We start from the raw sequence: 15,920 nt of genomic DNA, 5'->3' as shown, positions 1-15,920 counted from the left end.
AGATAAATTTCAACTCTATCATAACATATTTCCCTTGTCTTGGCCCTAGCTGTGCTAAGGATTAACAAAGTGAAGTGGTAGCAAGTGGATGGAAAGGCAGACGAGGACAAGTTAAGTTTTGTATATTTGAACTAATTTCCTTCAAAATACCCATTCAAATAGACTCCCATCTGTAAGCAGACATCTTACCTCTTTTTAAGAAATAAAGTTATTGATGTGGTAAAGATGCCTAAGTTGTGAAAGAGGAAGATGTGATACTAAACATAGTAAATTTTTTAAGTGTTTAAGTGTATTTTCTCACTATAAGTATTTTCTCACTATAAAAGTAGAATCTTCACAGTGTGGAAAATAAAAAATGTGTAATAAATTTAGAAGTCAATTCTATAGTGACCAGCACATTGGCTTCCAACATCTGAGGTATTATAGTTAGCTTTTTTTGTTTGTTTTTTGAGACAGTCTTACTCAGTTGCCCTGGGTAGAGTGACCTGGCATTATTTCTCACAGCAACCTCAAATATTTAGGCTCAAGCAATCTTGTTGCCTCAGCCTCCCAAGTAGCTGGGACTACAGGGACCTGCCAAAATGCCCAGCTAGTTTTTCTATTTTTTTTAGTAGAGAGGGGATCTTGCTTTGCTCTGGATGGTCTCAAACTCCTGAGCTTAAGTGATCTACCCACCTCGGCAGAGTGCTAAGATTATAGACATGAATGACTGTGCCCAGCTGGTTATCTTATTAAAAAAAATAAAACCAAAAAAACCTCATTTTTTCAAAAATCCACCAACCAGCCAGACAAGTTTTGCTTCCCATTCCAGAACTATTGGTGATTTTTCAGTTGCTTTACTTAATAGACTTGGTGAAACTATTCACAAAAGCTTGAAACTCAAGGGAAACATGACTTTACAAACTGATGATTCTAATGTTCTTTATAAAGGGGGATACTTTATGTCACATCTTGGTTTTATAAGTAGACCTTAATGTTAAAGCAGGTTTGGGGAGCTGGATATGTTGCTGGGAACGCACATGGGAAGATAGCAATGCGTGAGTCCCATTCCTCCCCTTTCTTGAGACAGTCGAGCATTTTTGTGTGCAAGGTTTGAAGTGTATGATTCTTAAGGGTGACACAGACTGTTTCAACTGAAAATGTTTTACTAATGTAAAACAAGATGGGAGAAACTTTATAAACTTATAATTCTCAAACAATTTTTTCCAAGATTGACTAATAGGACAAAATTTTAACAGGAAAAGAGTCTCATAAATTTTGATTCATACTTAAAATTATGCATTTAAAGGAATTATGCTAAACTGGAATTTAGAAGTGCAAATATATCAGCTACTTTCTACAGAAAGGAATAGAGAATTTGTCTATTCAATAGGTTTTTCTTCTACTAAACTTGGTAGCTGGTCTTCTCCCTCAGAAAAGGATAAAATACTTAGGAGAAGAAAACCACTGGGGGAGTTCAGTGGTGAGGACCAACCTTCTGCCATGGCTTTCAGAGACTTTCTTTGGCATGAGAAGACAGTGTCTTTTTCTCTAAAAAGGCACTTAATCTTGACTTGAAGAAGAATATCTACAATAACCTAATAGCAAGCATTGTACTTAATGGTGCAAAACTGGAAGCTTTCCCACTAAGATCAAAAACAAGGCAGGGACTTGGGAGGTTGAGGCAAGAGAATCACTTGAGCTCAAGAGTTAGAGGTTGCTGTGAGCTAGGACGGCAAAGCAACAGAGTGAGACTCTGTCTTTAAAAAAAAAAAAAAATCTCTGCAAGTCATTTGTAGATATTGACAAACAGATTCTGAAGTTTTTATGGAGGGGGCAAAAGACCCAGAAAAGCTAGTACAACATTTAAGGAGTTGCATGACTGAAACTACCTTATTTCAAAACTTACTATAAAGCTATAGCAGTTAAGATAGTGTGGCACTGCTGAAAGGATAGACAAATATATCAATAGAAAAAATAGAGAGCCCAGAAATAGACAAACATAGATCTAGTCAACTAATCTTTGACAAAGGAACAAAAGAGAAAAGAGAGACTTTTCAACAAGTGGTGCTGGAACAACTGCCCATCTGCATGAAAAAGACTGGATCTAGACAAAGACCTTACACCCTTCACAAAAAATTAACTCAAAATGGATCACAGACCTAAATATAGAATACAGAATTATAAAATTCGTAAAAGGTAGCATAGGAGAAAGTCCAGATAACCTTGGGCTTGGTGATGACTTTCTAGACACAACATCAAAGGCATGATCTATGATGGAAAAAAATTAGTGAACTGGAGTTCATTGAAATAAAAAAATTCTGCTCTGCAAGAGACATTTTCAAGAGAGTGAAAAGCCACAGACTGGGAGAAAATATATGCAAAAGACCTAGGTGATGAAGGAGTGTTTTCTAAAATATACAAAGAACTCTTAAAATTCAAAAACTCAATGCCCCTATTAAGAAAGAGTCCAAATATCTAAGCAAAGAAAAGTGTAGATAGCAATTGAAGGTATGAAAGTTGTTCAACATCATATGTCATCAGGAAGCTGCAAATTAAAATAAGTAGATAATACTGTATATGTACATCTATTAGAATGGCCAAAATTCAAACAATGAAAACATTAAATGCTGATGAAGATATGGAACAAAAGAACTCTCATTCATTGCCAGTGAGAATGCAAAAAAAAAATGGTACAGCCACTTTGGAAGATAGTCTGGCAGTTTCTTAAAAACCTAAACATACTATCCAAAATATCCAGATATTTACCCAAATAAGTTGAAAACATATGTCCGCACAAAAATGTGCACATGAATATTTAAAGCAACGTTATTCATAATTTCCCAAATCTGGAAATAACCAAGATATTCTTCAGTGGTTGAATGGATAAACTGAGGCACATCCACATAATGGAATATTATTCGGTTCTGAGAAGAAATTAGCTATCAAGCTATGAAAAGACACGGAAGAAATTTAAATGCATGTTACGAAGTGAAAGAAGGCAATCTGAAAAGCCTACATATTGTCTGATTCCACCCATATGACATTCTAGAAAAGGTCAAACTATGGAGAAAGTAAAATGATCAGTGTTTTCCAGGAGTTAGTAAAGATTGAATAGGTAGAGCACAGAGGAATGTTAGTGAAACTATTTGCTATAATACTATAATCATGAATGCACTGTATGATACATTTATCCACACCTACAGAGTATACAACATCAACAGCGAACACTAATGTCAACTATGGACTTTGGGTTACAATGATGTGTCAATGAGACTTGTAAATTATAAGAACTATACCTCTCTGGTGGGGGATGTTAATAATGAGGGATTGCTATGGACATTCAGGGGCAAGGCATATATGAGAAATCTCTGTACCTTCCATTCAATTTTTCCGTGAGCCTAGAACTGCTCTAAAAATAATGCCTATTTTAAAAAGCACTTAATTATAAAATTAAAGTCACTTGTTTCTAGAAACATTACCTATGTAATTTTTTAAATGAAACACTAGGGAGAAAAATCTATGCTGAAATCTTGTGGATTATATTAAATTGTACTAAAAGTCCTGCCTATGAATAATGACTTCTTTAATATTTATTTTCCTTTCCATCTTGCTTTCCACAGGATGGATTTATTGACTTTTTAGAGTTTATTGCTGCTGTAAATCTTATTGTGCGAGAAAAAATACAGCAAAAATTAAAATGGTATTTTAAGCTGTATGATGCCGATGGAAGTGGTTCTATTGATAAAAAAGAACTACTGGACATCTTCATGGTAAGTGAGGTAGTAAAGTATCCGTGGAGGTCATTATATGGTTGGTCTGATTTCCTTCCTATGGAGTTGGTGACCGTTTTCTATGTGATTGGTTATTCTTGAGGTATACATTTTAAGTTGGTAAAGCAGTGTAAATTTCACTTATCATGTTGGTTACCAAATATGAGACTAAAAGGCATGTTTTACTCAAAGCAGTCCACCCAGACATTCAAGAATTTAGCAGCGCATTGAGTTGAGAATGAAATAAATGTGTTGTTCTACAACAACTTATCTTTTTTCTCTGCCTCACTGCTGAAAGTCTTGCAGGGAGTAGCTAAAATATGAGCTGATATATACATATGTATGTGTATATATATATATATACACACACACAGCATAGATATACATACATATACATATACATATATATGTATTGCATAGATAGATATATACAGAGGGTGCCAAAAGAATGTATACACATTTTAAGAAAAGGAAAAACTGTAATAAATTTTTAATATTTCAGTAATATTTTGACTTCTGCAATTACAAGAGGTGACTTGTATATTTTGTTACTGGTATATATTGAGTATTACAGTTTTATATATAATACTACAATTTTACATATATGTGACAAGAAAAATGGACTAAGACTGAAGGATGAAGGTAACATGAAGACTGATCTTTCTAGAACTTATACCAAGGTATTTCTAACAGTTGGTTCAGGGACCTTATATCTTTTCCATCTCTAAAGTTCAGTGAGTGGCTTTACAAACAACCCAGTAACTACCACCACCACTTCAGTGATGTAGGGGAGTAGAGGATGGTTATTACCCTGGTATGAGATAAAAAGAATCCCAGAATAAAAAGTGCCTAAGTAGGACCTAAATGAAGAGGAGAGGTGTAATTAACATTATGACTGCAACACACTGAATTTGTAACACGTAATCAAAGAGTGTTAGAATCAGATGTCTTGGAAATGGTCTGGTATAAATTCTTTCTTTTACAGATGAAGGAGCTGAGTTACAAACAAAATACATAGTAGAAATATTAGCAAAAATGCCAGAAAAAATATTTGGGCAGAACTATAATTATAATTGAACATTTCAAAATGGACAAAGCAGATAAGCAAATGTAGAGTTAACCAACATGGTAAGAACTCAAGGCTGGAATACAATATTGCTTATCCTAGCTTATTCTAAAAACACCTAAAATGTAAATATAGTATACAAATCTTAGGCAATGCCACCAAAGCATCACTCAGAGCAGGGGTGTCTCTCTTTGGGTCTATGGATTTATGGCCTTCAAGAATCTTCAGAGCCCTTGAAAGTGACGGCAAAATTTTGCCTGTGTGTTATGCATTTTGTTGGGGGAGGAGGGAAGAACCATTAGGTTCTCAAAAGAGTTAGGAACACCAAAGGATAAAAATGATTTTATTTAAATATTACAAAAAATGTACATGGATTTTCATCAGTTAAAATGTACACATATGACTTGGGCTGGGTGCAGTGGCTCATTCACTCTGGGAGGCCAAAGCAGGAGGATTGCTTGAGGTTCAAGACAAACCTGAGCAAAAGCAAGATCCTGTTCTACAAAAAATAGATAAACTAGCCAGGCATGGGGTCACATGTAGTCCTGGCTTCTCGGGAGGCTGAGGCAGGAGGATTGCTTGAGGTGAGGAGTTGGAGGTTGCTGTGAGCCATGATGATGCCACTGCACTGTAGCCCAGGCAACAGAGCAAGACTCTTTCTTCAAAAAAAAAAAAAAAAAGAAAAGAAAAGAAAAAGAAAAAAATACAACTTAGTCAAGGACAGAGAAATATTAAATAGTAAATTGAGTTTTTCCTTAAAATGTTCAGAAAGGGAAAAAAATAACATAGGAAAACTGAAATAATAAAAGGAGCAGACATTAATAATTGAATACAATTTGTCTTTAATAAGTACTAAAAACAATAATAGCTAATTCTGGCAAGAGCATGATAAGAAGTGCACCTTTACGTACTGTGGGGAGTATAAGTGGATATAACATTCCTAGAAACGTTATCTACACCAGGAGGCCGAAAGTTGATCTTCATTTTAAAGTCAGTTATTTGGGGTCAGAAAAAACAATCATTAAAAATAAACATTCTGTGATTTATGTTACAAAATCTCTTAAGAAAGCAAAAATTAAGAAAACTAAAAGAGGAAAATGTTTAATTAAGTTAAGGCAGGGGAATATAGTCTTATTAAAAATTAGTGGCCTATGAACATCCTTTCTATACAATGGCAAGTGAAAAAAAGCCAGCAAGGTAAAAAGTAACACATCGGTATAATGCAAATTCTCTCTACATCCACTAAGCAGGTTAAAATGGTATTCAGCCCAGGCATTAAGACATTGGGAGAAAGTACTAGTGTATAGAGAAATTTACAAAGGAGGTAGTTACATCTTGATCTTACTTCAGGGATATAAAATAATCAAGAGAATTTTCAAAAAGGACTGTTAGGGGAATTTCTTAGGTAAGATCCCTGAAGTCAGTGACGTGGAGATTTAAGGAAACCATAGAGAGTGGAGGGACTCTGCAGTCTGGGGAACACGACATTGGAGTGTTTGAGTCACACGTGAGAAGTTTAAAGCAGCAGACCATGGTGGCGAAGAAGCAGTTTATGAAGCATCTGCATTTCTAGAATTTGCCAGGACAAAGGTGGCTAGGGGGGTTTCCCTGAGTCAGGTGTGGACCCTGAGGTGGCAGGTGGCAGAGAGTTGTCTGGCTTAGATCCTGTCTGGCAAGATCTGAGGGGTGAGGGAAACCCAGAAGAAGCTGGCAGCAGAACGGGAGCAGCAGTCCTCAACCAGGAGAATCCTGTTCAGGGGATATTTAGCGGTGTCTGGAGACGGTCTGGTAAATTGGGGAGTGGAGAGTGGGACCAGGCTATTGTCGTCTATGGCTAGAAACCAGGAGTGCCGCTAAGCATTCACCAGTGCACAGGACAGCCTTGAACAAGAAAGAATTGTCTAGTACAAAAATGCCAAGTGTGTAGATTTTGAGAGAATCTGACCTTGAAAGGAGCTAGTTGGAATCAAGATGCATGATTCACGTCTAGGGAACTTCAGGAGAGAGCGTCTCAGAGGTGGAGAGGAGGAGGTTTTAGAGCTAGAGTGGGCTGTAAACCCCTGCCAGTCCGGAGAGCGCTGAGGCTGGCTAACCCCGACAGTGCCGGCCAACAGCACTCTCCTGCTCCCCTGTCTCTCTCCCCTGCTCCTGCTCAGACACTATGATGGACAGAATGGGGGAGAAAGGGCGGACATGCTACATAAGGGGAAAAAGAAGACGGGAAAGTAAAACATGCCTTGCTGCCCATCCTCCGCCCTACTTGTCCCCTAAGAAAAAGGGGGAAAGCAACGCAGGTGGGTGGCCCTCTACTCAGGCCTGGTCTGCCTGCCAATCAGTATTCCACTTGCGTTCTACCTGAAGATGGTGACAAACAAATCAAATTTCACAGTTTTTTACTCTGATTTGTATACGTGCTCTTGTACCACTTCAAAATGGAAGGATACTGTTGCCTGGCCAATTTTCTAACCTTTTGGGAGAAACCCTGAAAATTTTCATCTAATATGTAAGATGTAACTGTTACACCAAGCATTACCCCATATATAACTGTGAGATCTTTGAGGCCTGGACTTTCTAATGCAAGGGCTTTACCACCATTTATTATGATTAGTCCTGGATTCAAGGTCAGTGATGTTTGGGAAGCAGCCGGAGAGGCAGTCGTAAAGACTATGCCCTCTGTTTGAAATATGTTGCCAGACATTTTTCTAAAGATTCCCTCATGTTCAATAAAGATAGTTATGTTCAAGTTCCCAGATGACTAATCCTCTTTCATTTTATTATGAATTTCTATCTCAAATCGGGGTCATTTAATCACCTTTGAGGGAAGTGGTCTGGCTAAATCTTCCCTCTAGGAAAGCTGGAAATGTCATTTGGCCCCGGTCTCCTGACAACTTTTATGATGAAAAGGTGCTGGCAGAACGCGAGAGAATTTCTGCCTTCTTCTGAGGCTTATGTATCTGTCTCCCCAGTTGTTTATTGTACAAAAAGGCACAATGAACCAGAAGTTCCAGTGGCAGAAGCCAGAGAGGAAGCCTTAGAATCTTAGAGTTCTGGTCATCCTTCTCCATTCATGCCTCAGTCTGAAACTGGCAACCCTGACTGCTTTCTGGGTCCAGAACTCTTTGGAGGGCTTTTTGCATCTTTTGTTACCTAATATGTTGAATCAGTCCCTTTATGTTGTATAAAATTAAACTTCAGACTTTATTCAGTTAATGTGATTTCCAAGCTTCATTATCCAGAACTGACACAAAATCTTTTCTCTTTATTTATTTTTAATAACTAGAAAAGGTTGGATAGCCAAACCTGACATTGACATATTTCCAAACTCGGCCACATTGGAGTAGAAATGTTACAAAATGGGTTTGCTTCTAACAAAGTGGAACCCTCTCATTTATCTGTCTCTTTGCAGGCTGTACAAGCCCTCCGTGGACAGCAAACTCTGAGTCCCGAGGAATTTACCAACCTGGTGTTTCATAAGATTGATATAAACAATGATGGTAAGGGAGCTACTCTCCTCTGGCTCATTTTCTTATAAAGTAGGAGATGAGGGAGGGATGCCATTTAGACAAAAGCAGAAACCTTTCAAGAGACCCTTATTGGTGACTTGGGCTTCAGAACTTGAGCAATCCAGTTTTCTCTAGTTGGTAATTCAATTGAGTAACTGTTCATTTACCATATTTATATTCAATGTGTGGGGTGTGATACAACTGGAATCTATAAAGAGTAAAGGGAGAGACAAAGAAAGAAGTTGGAAAAATACAGGATGGAGAACCTTCTGCTCTTTGCTTGGGACATTAATCATTTCCTCTTGACTGTAGTTTTTCATCAACTCATAAATAAATGAAGCTTTACCGAGTGTAGAGAACCTTCCTCTGATTGAGCTGTCTTCTCCTCCTGTTGGACTTTTTCCTTTCCCTGACTACACACTTCTGGAGAATTGTCCATACTTGCCTCCATTGCTGCTTTTTCTATCTTTTCTACATTTCTGCCCTTTCTCTTATTTTTCCATCTGCTCTTTCTGCCTTGAAATCTGGGTTTCTGTTTAGCCCAGAGGAGGGGCATTTCTTTTTCAGAGGCATGAGCGAAGAAAGAACACACAGACATTTCAAGAGAAGTGAGTGCTTTTATCAAAACGCTTTAATCTCAGCAAACTAGTAGGTGAAGATATGGGCTTGAGATTGATGCAGAATATCTAGGAATGGTCCTTGAAAAACAGAATATTTGGCAAAATGAAAAATATAACCTCAGCCAGAGGTTAAAAAAGAAAGTATAAAAGCTATTGGGATTCTAGTCATGGTTAAATTCAATCGTAAGTAACTCAGTATGACTCAACCGGCCACCATGCGCCACTTATTTCAGTGGACACAAGAGGGCAGTAGAGAGCCGTGTTCGCATGCTGAGCGGGGCACTTTATACCAGTCAAGTGTGGCAGCTCTGTGTGGCAGGGTGGGATGAGGAGGTTGAGAGGAAGTTCAAATGCAGCCTCTCTTGTAAAGAAGCCAAGGAACTGGGCAGGAGCATACTGCTCAGATAACAATTTGGAGATATATCGATAGCATCAATCTTCCTCTTTACTTAAAGACCTCAGCCTAGATCAGCCTCCACTAAATCTTAAAGTCAGTGTGCTCACTTACTAGCAAACAGAGGTCAAAGAGTGGCATAAAAGAAGCTCGTTCATGTGAAAACGTGCAAGAAACAGAGTCAGACTACCCAGAGTAGATAAGGAGGCTAAGTGAAGCTAGAAAAGGGAGAGAAATGGAGAGCAGGGGGTTTGATAAGGCAGTGAAGACCTCATCTGGAATGTCCATCAGCAGAATGGCAGCAGGTTTTGTTCAGTTTCATGTTTGTTTTTAATCTTAGAGGTGCTGCGGGATGGCAGGGATTGGAGTGGAGAGGATAAACCATTTCATTCCGAGACTGAAAAACACTGATGTGCAAGAACAATATTCTGGAAGTCGATGGGACATCATGAAGCTTTGAGATTTAGCCTACATAGTGAATTTCAAAAGGACAGGTCCAAAACGTTTGATAAATACTATCCGTGGATGATGCTTCTAGTGCTAAAAGTGGAGGAATATGAAAGTGCCTTCCCTTAGATAAGTGTGAGGATTTTGGTATGCTTAGGAAACAGTAAAGTTTCTGTTAATTTGAGGACACAGATAATGTGTTCCAGAAAACACAAAAATGATACAAGGATCTTTTGTTTACCATTTAAGGATACCCCAGTAAAAAATATGAAGAATCAATAAAATGGGGAAACAGATTTGGAGGGGCCTTGAAATAGAAAGGGCTGGGTTGAAAGATGTGAATTCATCAGAAGGAAGTTGTGCTTAAGGCAAAAGGTGAGGTTTCAAGAAATTAGAGAAATGACATCTTTGCCCTAGAAGAATATATCAGCAACAGAAAGGAGGGAGGTCAATATGGTTTCTAAAATGGGTTATAGAATTGCTTCCTCTGATAAAAACTTGTATTTTAAGTAAAAAAATATATACATACACATATACACATGCATACACTTTGGAATAACGGTGAACCACTGTTTCTTAGCAAATGCATAGAGAGAGCTAAAATCGATAGAATTTACTTTTATACAAAAATTACTGAATTCTGTTGTATCATCTTATCAAGAGGCAGCTGGGTCACTCATGTATCAAGAAAATGATGCTAAAATTGCATCATTAGGGCAGTGCCTGTGGCTCAAAGGAGTAGGGCGCTGGCCCCATATACCAGAGGTGGGGGGTTCAAATCCAGCTCCAGCCAAAAACTGCAAAAACAAAAAAAAAAATTGCATCATTAAGTGCTTCATTCATTTGTAAGGGGGAAGTGGGCACCACACAGGATAACGTCCATTCACATTTATATAAGCCTAGATATGTATACCTCAAATATGATTTTTTATTATGGCTGCTATTATCGAAACATCTATGCTGATAGAGGTGTTCAATTAAGTATATTAGAATTCTATCGACTGTATGCCGACATATATATTTTGATCTCTCAAAATAAAAAGTGAGCATATCATTGGCATCTGATAAGCTAATGAATATGGAAACCAAAGGTAAAACTGATCACAGCACACAAAGCCACACCTAAGAAAACTTTAGGAACATATATGAAAAATCCTAAATTGACTGTAACTGATGGCAAAATAATGACCATCATCACATCTGTTGTTGGCAGAAAAATACCCAGTTGTTGCCGAATATTCTATGATAATCAGCAAGTTAAAATTAGAAGATCGGGCAAAAAGGAAGTATAGGATTATTGTCAGAATTTTAAAGAGATGAAGAGCTACGCTGCATCAAGACAAGAACTATCTGTTTCGTGTCCTTTGATATTCTTTGTGCCCTGCAAATAACTATGAAATAAGTAAGCATCTAATATAAAAAATAGAAGGAAAGAATAGCAAGGACAAGCACAACATGCAATTTGATCTGTAAGAAAGATGTCTAGACTATTTTGGAAATTAATATATATGTGCATATGCGTTGCAAACGTCACCAAATAAAAACCTGCATCTGTTAGCAGGAGTTTGTTATGTTGGGAAGTATGACTAGAGGCCTGAGCAAGGCTAAAACAGGTCCTTTCTCTTCCTTACACCTCCATGTATTATCTGAGCTTTTTTTTTTTTTTTTTTACCATGAGCATATACATGTGTTGTTAAAATTTAACAAGTTGGTTTTATGTTTCTGTTATGAACAGAAGCATCAGGAAGGAGAGCTTGAAGAGAATCACAAAGGCAGAAAATTGAAGCTAAACATTCAATGTTATTGGAAAATAAAAACAGAAAAGAAGACAAGTCAGGATAAATGGCTAAGCATGGAATGCTACAGGCTTTACTGCGGAAAGAATCTGCATTCTCCTATGCTCCAGTGAGAGTCAGTCCTGACTTGATTTAGGAAGATTTATAGGTGCTGTTCATAAGATCAAGTGCAGTTTAACAAGCGCCAAATGGCACAGGGATAAGGGTGACTTAGGTGGCTCATAATAATAAACCGTGAAAGTGAAAAGAGGCCACAGAGGAATGAAAGAGGGTGAATATTTTAGGTAAAATAAAACAGGGACAGAACATAAAGGAAGAGATTTTACTGAGTGACTAACAGAAGGATCAGTGCTTTAGACTGGAATGTTGTGGAAAGCCATGAGAAGCTGTACTGAGTTAAACTGGGAAACTGAGAACTAGCAGAAGATATGAGGGAACTGAGTTTCCCCATAGACAGGAAATCGTTGTGTGCTAAAACTCTGCCACAAAACGCTGCTGAATGCCTCTAGTGCCACCTTGCCAGTGAATTCAATACTTGGAAATGTTATTTAAAATCTTCACTGGCATCTTCCCTGGAAAACCTGGTCATTCTCATTTCCTGAATATTCTCCACCCCGTCTTTGCTAATTTCCCAGTCCCAGTATGATTTTTAATAAAGCTATAGTTAAAAAGAATTGGAATGAAAAAAAATTCCTTTACACAGACTGATTTCTTTTAAAATCAGGCTGATTTCTTTAGAGCACAAATGTTAATGTGAGCATACACACTAAATTCTGGCCTTTTTTTGAGGGGGGGAATTTTGTTTTACTATAAAAGATTATTTAAGATGTTAACAGGAAGAAATGTATAATCCAGGAAGGTCAGCACAATTAGAGATTGCAAAGACAGGATTAGAGAAAATATTCAGGGGTAGAGCTTTTATTATCAGTGAAGCTGCTGAAATTAGCAGCAGTGAAGTAGTGAGTGATGAAAGATTATCCCCAGGAGTAGAGAATGCACCCAGCAACACAGCAAACAGCCCTAAGCAATGGAGAGATAGCAATTACGTGGGTATGTATATTTCAATATATAAAAATATAATTGTGCAGTTTCTGAATTGTGCCCTACAAAAATTTAAATGTGTCGTTACAAATAACACAATAATAAAAATTAGTAATCACTTTATGTCATTCTGAAACCCATGATCTCCAGCTGAATCATCTCTTACAGGATTTGACTCTTTGCTGGTAGACTCTTTCCAGGTGTGTCCAACCAGCAGCCCGTGGGCCACATACAGATTATTGGAGAACTGTTTTGCTTATCTGTGGTGTCAGATATTATGAAAAGTATGTGTGAGCCTTTTCTTTTGCTCATCAGATTTCATTAGTGTTTGTGTATTTAATGTGTGACCCAAGACAACTCTTCTTCCACTTTACAACAGAGAAGCCAAATGTTGGACACCCTTGCTTCTAGACCCTCACAGGCAATCCTTTTTAGAAAAACCCAGAACCATCTTTTTCATTTGTTTGGATATAAATTAATAGTCAAGTTAAAGAGGAGGAGGGAGCATTGTTAAAGCACCTCAGATAATGGAAGGCAATTTGTCAGCAAGCAGTACTACTGTAGTCGGCATGTGGCAATGGAAATTGTAATTGTGGTTCAGGTGCAATAACTGTTTGATGAATAAATGAACAACTGTTGGGTGCTAGAGGATAAAAGAGTGAGGAAAATTTCAAAAGTCATTTCGATATAGTAAACATTATAAGTTTCTGTAGATAGAAGTTGTCAGTTTGACAGAGGGTTTTTTGACATGTGGTTCGGTAACATGAAAACAGTTAATTTGCTGAGTTCATGGGTGTTTTGAAGAAGTGAAAAGCCAGCAGTGAAGGCATCTGTGTTTTGTCTCTTTTCCACATCAGTAACGTGTGCTGTGTTTCAGCTGAGATTGTGTCCCAGTCCCTTCAGACACAGCTTCTTCTATCATCCCCACTGACAGGGGAGATGCTCTGTGAGGAGTTAAAACAACTCCAGTTCCCCCAGCTCCATTCCCACTTCTCTTCTGGTCATGCTGAGCTCCCAGAAATTGGAAAAGACTTCTGGGTTGGGAATTTACCAGCTGTGACTTTCCTTTGCAAAGGGTGATATTCTTGGATTATTTCAGGTCCTTCTGTCCCATTGCCGCCGCATCCCTGTCACTCACGCATGTCACACCCTCCTACCCCTCCCCTTAGTTTCCAGTCTTCTCCACTCCCATCAGTTTCTTCCATGTTTGTACTTTTTCAATAACACTTTTTTCAATAGGCAATTCTGTTCCTGACCGCTGTCAGCTGGAATTCCGTGCACACCTTTTTTTTGGCGTAAGTAAAACATAAGGAACAAAGATCAGGTTTCTCTCTAAAAGAAAAATGTATATTAGGTGTTGTATTTTACATTGAAATCGAAACGGAGGTATCACATGAAAATGTGATGATTCCTGCTTCTTTACATTTGAATCATCATCGTGGCATTTTAGACTCTGATTTTTATCCACTAAAAGGTACAGGCGCAGTGTGGCACTCAACTCAGGGCCTGCCGACTGAATGTCTCTCTGGCTGATCTTCATCTCGCTGCAAGTCCTATTAGCTACATCTCTTGGAGTTTGAACCTACCCTTATCCCAATCCAGATGATTTGAATGTGAACCTACCCATATCCCAATCCAGATCATTTATGTCAACACAGAATCCTAGCCCCTCCAAATGTTAGAAAATTATCTTGTGGGACGAGGATAGTGAAAAAACATGGCAGCTGTGCACATGGGAATAAGCCTGTAGGTTTAGAGCTCGGGACTGGCTGGAGCAGGCCTACGGTTTAGGTCAAGGTCATAAAGTCCGAAAGGGGGAGGAGAATTAATGACCAGCAATAATATGTGGAATGAATAATTGCTTAAACTTCTTCACAGCTTTGGATAATCTCTGGAATTATTTCCTCAGAGAGAAGAATATTGTGCAGCCGTGTGAATAGTCATTTTCTCCTGATCTTGAAAATCTACAGTCTGTCTTACTCCTCTGATCTGGTCATATCTTCAAGATTAAAGGTCCCCAAAACAGTACTGTGTAGAGATGTAAATGTATATGTGTTCTGATTTCAGCAGATGTATTACTTGGTGTTATTAACCAAAAATAAAAGTAGACGGTATTTATTATCTTTATTTTCATTTGCAACTGTACCATTGAATACTTATGTCTACAAAGATCTTTAAAGATCTTAAGGTCTAATTGAAGATAAAGGATATCAAAAGAATATCAATAAAAACAACAGTAAACACACTATATGTGCCAGCGAGTAGTTCTTATGAACCCACTTATTAATCGAACATTTATTATTTTGCAGGAGAACTGACTTTAGAAGAATTTGTCAATGGCCTGGAAAAAGATCAGGATCTTCTAGAGATTGTTTACAAGAGCTTCGACCTTTCCAATGTGCTGAAAGTAATTTGTAATGGGAAGCAGCCAGACCTGGAAGACGCTGTCTCCAAACCACCCAACAAGGCGGGTCTGGGGAAGGTGAAAATGAAGCAGCCTGAGAATCCTTCTCCCAGGGAAAGGGAAGAGAGGCCGCTTCATTCTCTCTGAATGCTTTCCGTGAGCACACAATTTCGGTACAGAAGAAATACAGTCTTCCTGGTGTACAAGCTGTTGATGTCAGGTTTTTACTGTAACTGCCGTAAGCTTATGGATACAGTATTTTATTTTATTCCAAATGTGACTTCCATTATGCTCCCAAATAGATGCATTGTTGCTTTTCTGTTTGTGTATTACTGCTCTCTCTGCAGATTAAACAGGATGATTAAACTGAAGGGTGTCCTCACGCCTATCAGTTCAAAATAAAGCTCACAGGTCTGTTTTCTTGCACACTTAATCTGCATCTTGAAACAACTGGATTATCTGGAAAGGGTCCCCAGAGTTTAGCATTCTTTGAGTAAACATGCATTTGCAAATGTGCCTGCTGCCTCTTGTTGCTTCTGTGTATTATAAATGGCTGAGTTCTGGCTTATTTGGGTAACTTCTTTTCTGTCCTTATTTCTCATTTCTTATCTTGAATGCTGTCTTGGACTCGTAACACTATTCTGTTCAAAAAGAAAAGTCTTAGGTTATGTAGTAAAAGGAGAAAACTTCAGACTGGGCAGTGAGAATGTTTTCATCCAATTTGTTGTAAATCTGGGTCCAGTTGCGCATGAAAATGCAATGTATCATCGGTAATTATTATGCCAGTTGGAGGTTTGATCCGAACAGCAGACAGGCAGGCTATGCAACAACAAGCACTTGACATTTTAAACGGTCCTGACATTATAGCTCTGACATTTCATTTTTTATATCCTTTCC

At 38.1% G+C, this 15,920-nt stretch overlaps 1 protein-coding gene across 1 annotated transcript in view; it reads left to right on the top strand.

Moving 5' to 3' along the window:
* The window catches only part of GUCA1C (guanylate cyclase activator 1C), a 36,925-nt gene extending 21,755 nt beyond the window's left edge, over nucleotides 1–15,170 (top strand). The window contains exons 2-4 of the mRNA XM_003798204.2: nucleotides 3,603–3,752; nucleotides 8,225–8,312; nucleotides 14,929–15,170. Of these exons, the coding sequence (XP_003798252.1) occupies nucleotides 3,603–3,752; nucleotides 8,225–8,312; nucleotides 14,929–15,170 (480 nt within the window). The remainder of the gene's footprint in view (nucleotides 1–3,602; nucleotides 3,753–8,224; nucleotides 8,313–14,928) is intronic.
* Nucleotides 15,171–15,920: the final 750 nt, after the last annotated feature.

This window comes from Otolemur garnettii, unplaced genomic scaffold (assembly GCF_000181295.1).
Source record: "Otolemur garnettii isolate 467f Iridium unplaced genomic scaffold, OtoGar3 scaffold00131, whole genome shotgun sequence".
NCBI classification, from domain to species: domain Eukaryota; kingdom Metazoa; phylum Chordata; class Mammalia; order Primates; family Galagidae; genus Otolemur; species Otolemur garnettii.
The sequence above is the reverse complement of the archived record's forward strand: the minus strand, read 5'-3'. Positions and strand labels throughout refer to the sequence as shown.